General features: G+C 36.7%; 1 protein-coding gene across 3 annotated transcripts in view; it reads left to right on the top strand.

Annotated features, from left to right (window-relative positions):
- LOC149540540 (membrane-anchored ubiquitin-fold protein 3-like) overlaps positions 1–12,522 on the top strand; it is a 63,317-nt gene that overhangs the window by 37,556 nt on the left and 13,239 nt on the right. For all 3 annotated transcript variants that reach the window (XM_089801633.1, XM_089801632.1, XM_089801631.1), the window contains exon 4: positions 10,876–11,040. In XM_089801633.1, the coding sequence (XP_089657759.1) occupies positions 10,876–11,040 (165 nt within the window). The remainder of the gene's footprint in view (positions 1–10,875; positions 11,041–12,522) is intronic.

The following is a 12,522-nucleotide window of genomic DNA, read 5'->3' as shown; positions in this document are numbered from 1 at the left end:
AGAAAAAAGGTGTGTACAGTAAAGCATCCACAATTGATGATTTTCTTAAAGGTATGGTAGAATTAGGAGACTTAGCAGGAGCCGAGAGAAGAAACAATTTGGCAAATGAAGAAGACAAGAAGAAAATTGAAGAAGTAATTGTTCTATATATGCACAAGTTCAAGAGAACACCCCTAGAAATACACACACTACTTCCTGATGAGTTGCAACAACTTGTTAATGCAAGTTGGACTTCTGCATTACAAATAGACAATGACATAATTGAAGAAGCCTTAATGGAAGCTCAGCTAGAGCTATGCTCAGAAGATGCCAAGAAACTATATGAAGATCATAAGAAGAAATTTGAAGTAAAGAAAAGAGCAACCAAGATTCTAGTAGAAGACACTCAGTCATTACATGATGAGTGAGTGAAAATGTGGAGAAATATTCTAAAGTGTAAGAACCCCAACCGGTTATAACTTCGTGAAACACCAAATCCTTCTCAAATTCAGTTGTTTACATTTCGTCAACACTTTGCAAGGAAGAGATATATTGCATATCTAAATTCTGATTGCTTTCTAAATGCCAAACTTTAATAAATATGTTTGAAAAGAACACACCAAACATCTAACAATGAAGATGCAATTGTTTTTGTGTAATACTGATTACAAATAGGAAAATATGCATCTACATCAATAAGACATTAGGGCAACAAATTCTGATAAAACTCTGATATAAATCAGATTACAACAGAGTTTACAAACCCTACCAATGCCCTAAATATCTACTTTCAAACAATGCAAAATGTAGTAGATAAAAACTTGGAATTGCTCCCAAAATATGAATTTTCTTGTAGCAAATTGCTATAGCAAATAACTGTAGTGACAACACTATAGCAGCGTCACTGTAGCAGCAACATTGTAGCAGAGTTCCTATAGCAATATCCAACTTATTCCTTCTCCACAAATCTGGCCCAAGGCCACAAATTCGGCACAATGAAAAGACTGATTTGTCTTCAACAATCACAACCCTTTGGAAGATATTTCACCACCTCAGTTATGCAAATCAATGGGAGTGTTCGTTCCCAATGATCAGTGTAACAACTGCATAAATCCTTGGCTCCAGAAGCTATTCGGAAGAGTAGATAACACATTCGATGCCCAACAATGAAGCTGCCCTCCCTATTTATTTTGTTCCTCCAATAGATGGACCTCCTTCTAGAAGAAATAAAATAATAATAAATTCCTCCTAGAAGATTCTCTTAATTTATTTATTTAACTTTAATCACTTTTAAAAATTAATTAAATATAAAGTCACCTTCTAGTTTTAATTTATTTAATGACTTTATAAGAAATTAATTGAATCAATTTCTCCTTATTTCTCCTCTTAGCCTTCGGAGAATGTAAAGGCTAAGAACTCCACTGAGATGCTAAAAAGATGGGGACATTGCAGTCCGCCCCTCTTGAATTTGCTTGTCCCCAAGCAATCTCAACTCTGGATGCTGCAAAATTTTTTCACTCTCCCAAATGGCATCCTCTACTAGCAGGTCCTTCCACTTCACTAGGTACTTCTTGATAGTAGGTATCCTCACATTGCTCTCTCTGAACTCAATGATAGCCTCTGGTACTAAAACCAATTTCCCCTCATCGTCCAGGGGTGGAAGCACTGTAGAAGGAACAATCTGGTGTCCTAATGCCTTTTTGAGACATGACACATGAAAAATATTATGGACTTTGCTCTCTTTTTGCAAATCCAACTCTTAAGCCACCTCTCTAACTCTCCTAATCACCCTAAAAGGCCCATAATAATGTGGCTTAAATTTTTCGGCACCACTCTTCTTGAGAGTGGACTGGTGGTAAGGCTGCAACATCAAATATACCATATCACCTACCTCAAAAGTCCGCTCAGTTCTCTTCTGATCAGCATATTGCTTCTGTTGATTTTGTGCCTTGGTGATATTATCCTTAAGAGCCTTAACAATATCTTGGCTCTCCTCTAATAAGTCTCCAGCACTGGGCACTCTACTATCTGATAGCAACAATTCCATGAAACTAGGTGCCTCATATCCATATAATGCCATGAATGGTGACATCTGGATAGACATGTGATAAGTGGAATCATAACAACATTCACATAGATATATCCACTTAACCCAAGCCTTCTGTTGCCCTGCTGTGTAATTCATGAGGTATCCCTCCACCCATTTGTTCACAAACTTTGTCTGACCATCTGTTTGAGGGTGGTAGCTAGTACTCGGAGTGAGCTCTGTCCCGCACAATTTGAAAAACTCCTGCCAGAAGTGACTCATAAACCTGCTATCCCTATCGCTGACAATGCTCCGAGGTAAACCATGCAACCTAAATACCTCTTTGAAGAATAAAACTACCACCTGTGTAGCAGTGTATGTAGTATGGATTGGGAAGAAGTGGGCAAACTTTGTAAGCCAATCAACAACAACATATATACAGTGTCTACCTTGGGCTCTCGATAGTCCTGTGATGAAGTCCATGGATAAACACTCCCACTTCTTGTCAGGAATCAAAAGTGGCCTAAATAAGCCGGTTGGGTAAGAGTGCTCCTTTTTATTCTGTTGGCAAGTAGGATACTCTCTAACATATTGCAACACCTCATCTTTGAGCCCTTTCTACGAAAAATGCTCACGAATTTGCCGGTAGATTTTGTAAAAACCTAGATGTCCTGCCATAGGTGAGTCATGATAAACTCTCATCACCATCCTCTTCATCTCTGACCCTGGCACCAAATTAATGCGCCCTTTGTAAATGATGATCTCATTCACAAGGGTGAAATTACTATTCTGGATCGATCAATCTATGAATCCCGATGCCCATGTATCCTTTGCATACTCTGCAAGGATCAAATGTCTCCAATCCTTTGATATATCAGTCATCAAGCTCAAGTGGGGTCTTCGTGGCAAGGCATTTACTACTACATTTTGTGTCCCCTTGAAATAGGTAATATCAAAATCATATACCTGTAATTTACTTACTCATTTCTATTGCTTGTCATTAAGATCTCGCTGCCCCAGGAAATGTTTCAGGCTATTGTGGTTGGTTTCTATGCTGAATTTGCTATCCACTAAATACTGCCTAAATTTGGGCAAAGCATGCATTATGACCAACATTTCCTTATCATAAATGATGAAGCTCCTCGCAAGCCCCCTGAGCTTCCTACTCTCATAAGCAATTGGGTGCTTGTAATGCATAAGCACTGCCCCAACACCTTCGCCAGATGCATCACAATGCAACTCAAAGGGTTTGCTAAAATCTGGTAATGCTAGCACTGGACAATAAGTCATCAAATCCTTGAATTTATCAAAACACTCTTGTGCCTCAAGAGTCCATAAGAAAGCCTTCTTTCTCATCAAGTCTGTCAAGGGTGCTGCATGCCTAGAATATCCACTAACAAACCTCCTGTAGAACCCACACAACCCCAAAAATCCTCTCAACTATGTTAGGTTCACTGGAGTAGGTCACTCAATAATAGCACGAATCTTTTTAGGATCCATGCGTACTCCTTGAGCATTGATAATGTGACCCAGATATCCCAAATCACATTTGGACTCCTTTGCATACAAGGACTCCCTACTTAGAATGCTCAACACGGTGTCTAAGTGCCTTACATGCTCATCCCATGTCCTACTATACACTAGGATGTCATCAAAGAAGACGAACACAAATTTTCTCAAATGATGCTGAAAAACCTTGTTCATTGTGGACTGAAAAGTAGCTAGAGCATTAGTTAGCTCAAATGGCATAACTACTAACTCAAAATGGCCACAATGACATCTAAATGTCGTCTTCTCTATATCCTACTCTCTGACTCGGATTTGATGATAGCCTGTTCCCAAATCAATTTTGGAGAAGAAACATGCTGCATGTAGCTCATCTAATAACTCATCAAGTTGTGGGATGGGGTACTTATTTTTTATAGTCTTCTTGTTTAGGACCTTGTAATCTATGCACATCCTAAGAGTTCCATCCTTCTTCTTCACCAAAACCACAGAAGAAGCGAAAGGCGACTTACTTGGTCTAATGTGCCCCATAGAAAGTAGTTCCTTGATGGTTTTCTCGATCTCATCCTTCAATCTCTTTGGATGCCTGTAGGGTGTGATCATGATGGGTTTAACACCTTCCTCTAACTCAATAATATGCTCAATAACTCTATCTGGAGGTCTCTTTGGTAGTAGTTCACTAAAACCCTTGTAGTGCTTGATTCTCAATTCCTGTATGTCCGGGTGATATTCTGATTTTTGCTGCCCCTGTGATGGCATTAAAGTGTAATGGGCTGCCCACTCAACCTAGTCATGTCTCAGCAAGCTCTCCATGTGTTTGCAAGACATCATCCTAAACCCACTGTCACGAATGGCCTTAAGTATATGGGTCTTCCCTTCTGATTGAAATCTCATCTTCATATCTCTCAAATTGAGAGTGAACTCCCCTATATCATGTAGCCAGGTCATGCCAAGAACTAAATCTTTATCACCCATGTTAACAACATAAAAATCTGCTTTGAAATCAAAGTTGTTGATCTTTAGGGGCAGACCTGTAATCTTCCTGTCACATTTGAAGATGTAGCCATTAGCTACCTTCACTCTCAGACCCTCAAACTGCTCTGTTTGTGTCCTACGCCTCTCAATCAATCTGGAATCAATAAAATTGTGAGTAGCACCTGTATCAAGCAAAATAATAACTCGCTGACCAGCCAATACCCCTCTCATCCTGAATGATCCCTCTTGTTGTACACCAGTGAGACGAGCCTTTGTAAGTCTACCCTCAGTCTTCTCATCACCTATATCATTTGTGCCTTTCTTTTCTTCAATTGATTCCTCATTTTCAGATTGCTGGTCTGAATTTTTAGAATTAGAATCCTCATAATAAGCCCACATAACCTTGTTTTCTTTCCCCTTTGGGCTCAAAGGACAGTCATGGTTCATATCATAGGGTCCTTTACAATAAAGATAAAGTTTTCTCTTCCTTAAATCATTCAATGTCTCTCTATCGAAAGGAGCAAATGATTTATCTTTATTTTCAGCCTTTGTTTCATTCCTCTTAGGTTTCTTGAAGAATGGTTTGTCTTTGCTAGATGATGCACCCTTTTGATTGAAATTTATTTATTGGGGCTGCTTGTTCCATACTTCTAGCCTTCTTAATCGCTTCTTGCAAATTGAATAGATCAAAGGCTTTTACCCAACCCTTCAGTGGTTCGGATAATCCCTCAGTGAACAAAACAACCAATCTTCTATCTTATATCTGGCACCATAACGGATAGCCTCTGAAAGTCACTGATGAAATACTTTAATCCGCTTGTCTGTTTCAACTGGGCCAACTCCCTGAAGTAGACTTCTGGATCCTTCTTATCAAACCTCTCTACCAACCTGTCCACGAAGTCTTGAGATGAAGTCACTTGGTTATGTTGAAGGGTAAACATCCCATTGTACCACCAATCATGTGCAGTTCCATCTAAATGTAGTGTGACATATTTTATTGCCTCCACTTCTGTCATAGGTCTCAGTGCTAAGAAGGTATCAAGCTTGCGAATCCAAGTTCGTACTGTCATTCTGCTACTCCCATCAAATGTAGTCAAGGAAAGCTTCCTTGTAGCATGCTTTAATTCATTATCCTCGCCACGAGGTCTCCTATTTTGTCTGGTTGCACGGTAGTGTTCTCTTCTTTGGTTCACAAACCTCTCAAAAGTCATTCTCTTCCGTACCTGCGGTGCCAATAATTCCCATTCATCATTAGCAACCATAAAGATATCTACAAATTTCCCATTCTCAGCTTCCTCTGCTAGCTCCTGTACTAGTTCATCTCTAACAAAGGTAGGATGTGTGGGCCTGTTTGCTATTCTGGAAAGAGTTCTATGAGCTCTAGGTGATCCCACTGCACTCCTGTTATCCCTATGTTCTTGATTTTGTTAATCGTGTGGGTTTATGCGCTCAACTATGGTGGTGAGTGCATGCAAAGCCTGAGCCATCCGCTCTTGTCTTGTAAACATTGCTCTGAAAAATTCCCTTGTTTCCCGATCCGCATTCCTATGGTCTCTTGGTGGGCTACGCTCTTGGCTATCACCCATGGTGTTTGGTTGCTTGTCAAAATCTTGTTCCTTGTCAAACAAAGGTCGCCTGTGAGTGTAAAATCTATGATAGCCAACCTCAGGTGGCTATATGTGATTGATAAACCCTCAGGATGGTAGCTCTGATACCAATGTAATAACCCCAACTAGTTATAACTTTGTGAAACACCAAATCCTTCTCAAATTCAGTTGTTTGGCATTTCGTCAAACACTTTGCAAGCAAGAGATATATTACATATCTAAATTTTGATTGCTTTCTAAATGCCAAACTTTAATAAATATGTTTGCAAAGAACACACCAAACATCTAACAATGAAGATGCAATTGTTTTTGTATAATATTGATTACAAATAGAAAAATATGCATCTATGTCAATAAGACATTAGGGCAACAAATTCTGATAAAAATATGATATAAATTAGATTACAACAGATTTTACAAACCCTACCAATGCCCTAAATATTTGCTTTCAAACAATGCAAAATTTAGTAGATAAAAACTTGGAATTGCTCCCAAAATATGAATTTTCCTGTAGCAAATCATTGTAGCAATTTATTGTAGCGACGACACTATAGCAGTGGTACTATAGCAAAGTTGCTGTAGCAACAATACTGTAGCAATATCCAACTTAATCTTTCTCCACAAATCTGGCCCTAGGCCACAATTTCGGTACAATGAAAAAAAAAGACTAATTTGTCTACATCGATGATATTTTTTCAGTTGAAAAAATAATTGGTAGTATGGTACAAGACATTCCACAACGGGTAGAGGAGCTAGATGCACAATAGGTGAAGACACCAACTGGTGAAGCCATAAATGTTGACCTAACTAGTGAACGTGAATTATTCTTAGGACAGGAAGAGACAGGTATACCAGGGAAGAAAGATGAAATGTTGTAATAAGTTTAGCAAAAAGTGCAACATATAAGTTTAGCAAAAAGAGCAACAAGAAAAGAGTGAAGAAGAATATCAAGTAAGAAGAAAGCTTAGCCTTGAGCCAAGTATGGTAAAGAAAAGGAGCGGTCAAACTTCTAATCGAGGAAGAAGTTGAAGATCTATATGAAGAGATCATTCCTACACTTATGGATGCCAATAAGTTAAAACCCAAAGACTTGATGAAGTATTGAGAAAAATTAAAGAGGAAGCTATCAGAGACAAGAAGAAGAAGAAGAAACAAGTGCTAAGACAGGCTAGGAATATCTTGGCAGATTTAGTACTTGAAGCTAAATACAAGGAAGATCCACTAATTGATGAACTGGACACTTTAGTCAAGGCTATCTATGATTAGGGCACAAATCTGCAATCTATAGCTATGGGCATGGTTGAGGAGAACTTGAAGAAGATGATAGACAAAATAGAAAGAAAGACTACTGAAATCAGAGGTCAGCTAACAGATTTAGTAAAAGAGGTAAAAGGAACATGGATAGTAGTAGGGAACATCTTTACTAGAATATCAAACTATTTAGAGACTGTGAAAGACTTGGAGCAGCATAAAAGTGATGCATAGAAGGAATTGGAGAGCCTGTGCAACCAACTTGGTCCATTATCAAGTTTAATTACCTTATTCAGCGAGGAGGCGAAGAAGACTCTGAACAAGATAAGACAACTATAGAAAGAATAGGATAGCAGAATGATAAACATACAAGTGTAGAGTTAATTGACAAATTGGATGACATTGAAACTAAGATGCAAGAATAGGTTATTGCATTGGGTTATTTGGAGAAGACTTGGTAGACATCCCTAGAGTCAACACAAGCTAGTTACAAGGTTATCTTTGATAGAGTGTAAATTGACAGTTACATGCTATTAAAGATTACACCTTTGACATTGTTGTTAGAGGAGGAGAAGAGTAGAAAAAACCAAGGGAGAAGAGTATGGAAAAGTTTAGAAGATAAGTTGGGAGAAGAGTAAGGAAATGACAATGGAATGAGAAGTCTAAAGAAAAAGGAGGTATAAGAGATCACAGGTTGTAAGAAGGAGACTTGATCTAAGGGGGAGTAGATCAGAAGTTACTCAATGATCTCAAGGGCATTTGTTACAGGATTCGATAAAGGGTATTGCAATCAATGTCAAAGGGGGAGATTGTTGAGATAATTGGCATTGGAAGATAAAAAGGAGACAATTGGCATTACCTAACCATTTTCCAATTGGAAAGATATACGATTCTCAGATGGTTGTCATTAATGGCAATCATAGTATACTTACCATTGATCGATGAGAACTGAGTTGGCCAACCAAGAGGCTCCTTGGTAACAATACAGGTTAATAAGAAAATGGAGGACACTTGTCATGATTAGTGATTATCTGACAGAATGTGGACAATTTGCACATTGGTCAAGGAAGAGGCACATTGGATAGTGTGAATCCACATAGTGAAGGCTAATAAAAGATGTAAGGGTTACCTTGGGGTAGGTAATACGTTTTGACTAGTCCGAGTGGTGGACAGGTAAAATAGTGATGCAGGCTGACCTAGTCAAATTTAATCATTGAGATATGTGAAATATATGAGATGAAAGACATGGAAATAGAAATTCAAATGAAGGGTTAGGACAAGTAAGCATATAGGATTTGTAATGGACGGATTGAGAGAGTAGGAGAAGTTGGTGGTTCATATTGAAGATATCAACAAAAGAGAATGACCAATGTAAGCTAAGCAAAAGAGAGTGATCCAACAATTGCGATCAAAATATAGAAAAAGAAATGTACAATGCAACAAATCAGATAAGAGAGAATGGGGGATTTGACAGGCAAGAGAGTGCCATATCCAAATTAAAGATTTAGTTATATCCTAACAACTACAACCGGTAAATCCCTAGATCGGGTGGACCCTAAAAGGTTCTAAGTTGTAAATCCTCTAATGGGGTAGACTCTTAAAAGAGTTATGTAAATCCTTTAGCAAAGTTAGAAAGTCACTCCTAACATGGTGAACCCTCCGAAAGGGTAGTATGCTCTTAACTAGACAAATTCATCTAATGTAGTATAGTGAAGATTTGTGGGTACCATCCGCACCGCGGTTTTTACCTTCTAGCAAGGGTTTTCGCTGATCAAAATTATTATGTCATGAGTCATATGTGTGAGGTGATTCTATCTTATTATGCTTTACTTGCTTATACCAGTTATATGTTAAGTCATTTGAAAGTTGGCAATTCAGTTTTATAGATTAGCAGTTAAAGTTCGGAATCATTTGATTGTATTGATTCAACCCCCCTCCGCCACCCCCGCCCCTCAATACCTCTACATTCTAACACCCCTTGCCACAAACTCCCTACCCTAAGATACCTTAGAAATGGGTAGGCGATGGGATTTCATGCCTATATAATTTCAATTTTTTAAATATATATATGCACAAATTTAGAATTTTATGAAATATATGCATTCATCACACACACACCTACATACTAGGAATCTATTAATTAAGTCTTAACAAATCAATTTCAATATTCATATCGAATAACAAGGTGTACATACCGTTGCTGATGTGGTATGGAGTGGCGGTATGTACATTTTTTTCCTTCCTCCTTTTATTATTAAATTTCCGTATATTTAATCCTCCTTCAATCTCTTTACTTAATATCTGTTATCCTCTATGATGATTTTCAACTTCCCAAGTGCCTACCTTATTTTAATCTTCTCTTTTCTTGATGCCATGGAGAGTGCAATCCATATGTATTAAATACCCTTCCTTCCAAAAGGGTGTGATAGGTATTTCATGCCCCTAACATGAATACATCTATCATTATGCATTTGGAAGTGTTTTTTTAATGTTGTAATTCTTTTATACCGCTCACCTTTAATAATGTTATCATTATCGTTTATAATTCTTTGTTTCATTTAAATTGTAAAATTGGTGTCCTTTAATTGCAAAATTTAATAGTAATAATAATATATTTAATATTATTGATTAATAGATTGCATTAGTATTGATATTGATTATGTCTTATATACTATTCACTAATAATTCATTCTTTAACCAATAAATTACTATTGTTAGTTTCTTAATAATAATTGTTCTTGTGATCAACTTATTATAAAAGTATTTCGGTATGTATAGTAATTACATGGGCATCCATAATAATTAAACAAATATTAACAGTTTCTATATACATCAATTACAGGTTCGTGACAGTAGTTAAGTAGGAGTCTTGGCTCATGCCATTTTTGGTCAGGCTATTTTTAGTAAGTCTTTAATAATTGGACATGCCTATTTTGGCTCCACTAAATTTAGATGACTATTAGCCTATATATGTACTTCATATTGTAAGTTAATTCATTTATTCAGCATTTAGCCACTGTATTCTATTTTTTTTGTTTACTTGCAGCAAGAGTGTGCATGAGCTTGACTCACATCGCTCAAACCAGCACAAGCATTGACCAATGATCTTGCAGACTCTTATCTTGGAACCTTGTACCTGATTTCCAATTTCCAATTTTTCTATTCCTGTTTTCTTTTCTATGATAATATGCTTTACTTTGTGACACCTTGAATTTTCTTAAGACACCTCAAACACTACATATAGGTATCTGTATAACTGTTTATGTGATTAGTGTTGGGGACCTCTACTGCCCCCAGGTTGTAATTTTTTATATCTGCTACCTTGCAATTATAAGCAGTGAATTTTTTGTTAGATTTATTTTTCCTTGTTGAAAACTGTAGTTTCATATCAACATGTACCAAAATATATGGCTGGGCAAAGATGGCATTCTTTCTGCACAAGATGCTTTAAATTTTTGACCTCTTTATCCTTATGGTTGTTAGTCTTATTTGTGCACAATCCTGACTAGTGAATGTGTTTGTGCATTTCAGACAAGGGAAATGCTCCAAAAAAGATAGATGATATAATGCTCATCACAGCGGGGAAAGTTTTGGAAAACAATAAGACTCTGACAGAATCATGGATACCTATGGGTGAGCTTCCAGTTGGGGTCATCACAATGCTTGTTATAGTACGCTCTCCAAACAAAAGTTCAGGTGGTTTATAACTTCCTTTAAGAGTTGCGAAAATCTCCATGGAATATTATTCTTTGTAAAGAAACTATAGACATTAGCTTCCTCTCTATAAATTGTAAAAATTTCGATGGAATTTAGTTGCAACTTTTATCAATATAGGAACCTTGTTGGTTCTAACTCCTGCCAGATCACTAGTTTGCTATGCAAATTATATATTGAAGTGATTTTTGAAATAAATAAGCATTTTCTTGAATTTTTGAAAAAAGTGCTGCAGGCAAGATAAAAATTTGCATTGAAGTAAATTTGAAACAATTGTTTAGTGCATTGAACTATGATAAGTTCTTACTGATTTAAATGTATAAACAATGCATAGGGAAAAACTTTTTAATTCTGAAAACTAAAATGCAACTAGGAAAGAAACCTGGAAACAAACTGCAGCACAGATATTGAGCCCAAGGTTTTTTAAAATTCTCTAAACAATGCCTGAATTTTTCCAGCAGCCAACTCCAATCTGAAATTGAATGCCAAGATGAGATCGTTCTTCCCTAGACCCAGCCGTCTAGCATACACCCTCATGGGTTTGCAGCTGAGTGCGGCTGCCTCAAACTCTCTTCACAACAATCACCAAAGGTGTGATTTAATCACTGGTAACCACCTAGGGCATAATGTTGCAATCACCCTCAGAAAAAACCTTCAAATTACATATAGTCTTGTGGTGGGAAGTAGACCTCTAATTTTTTCAACATTTTTTAAGAAGTAAAAAATCCTCCTTAAAAAAACTCAAACCTTGTATTGAAGCGATTCTTCACCTGTAAGCTCAAATTGAACTTCTGAATGAAGCCTGCATTGTAGCAATTCTCAGTGCTTATTTCAACATTCCAAATGCTTGTAAGAACTCTGAAGAATTCACAATTCTCTAAGTCTGTAATATTGAAACACTTGTTTCTTCTCTTTGTCCAAATCAACAAAAGAAAATGCACAATAAATTGTATTCATTTTCACCAAAGAAGCCTTTTATAATTCTCGATTGAAGATTGGTCCAGTAGCTTCAAACTCACAGTTCACATTACTTAAATCATAACTTAGCTTTTAAAAATATTTGCTTTTGTTGCAATTTAAATATAACATTTTATTATATTCCCCTCCTTTTGATGCACACATTAAAATACAAAGTTTACTTTTTAAAATACTTATATCTCCCTTTTAAATAACACTTTATCACTTATATCTCCCTTTTAAATAATACTTATTATAATGTATACTTTGAAAACATTTAAAACTCCCTTTTAAAATAAATTCCACTTAATTTATCAATGATATGCACTTAACAATTAATTATTATTAAAATATAACTGTAATAATAATTATAATGTTATAACTCCATCATTAATCATTATTTCTCAATTCTGATTGAGCCTAAGAGTAATCCATTGCATCCACTGTGCATCCAACTACCTTCCTAAAAATAGTAAGGGTCTATCTCTATCGACCCCTGACCTGCTG

Source organism: Cupressus sempervirens, chromosome 9 (assembly GCF_028749045.1).
Source record: "Cupressus sempervirens isolate cs-2001-9-10 chromosome 9, ASM2874904v1, whole genome shotgun sequence".
Lineage (NCBI taxonomy): Eukaryota > Viridiplantae > Streptophyta > Pinopsida > Cupressales > Cupressaceae > Cupressus > Cupressus sempervirens.
This window is presented reverse-complemented; position numbering and strand designations above follow the sequence as displayed.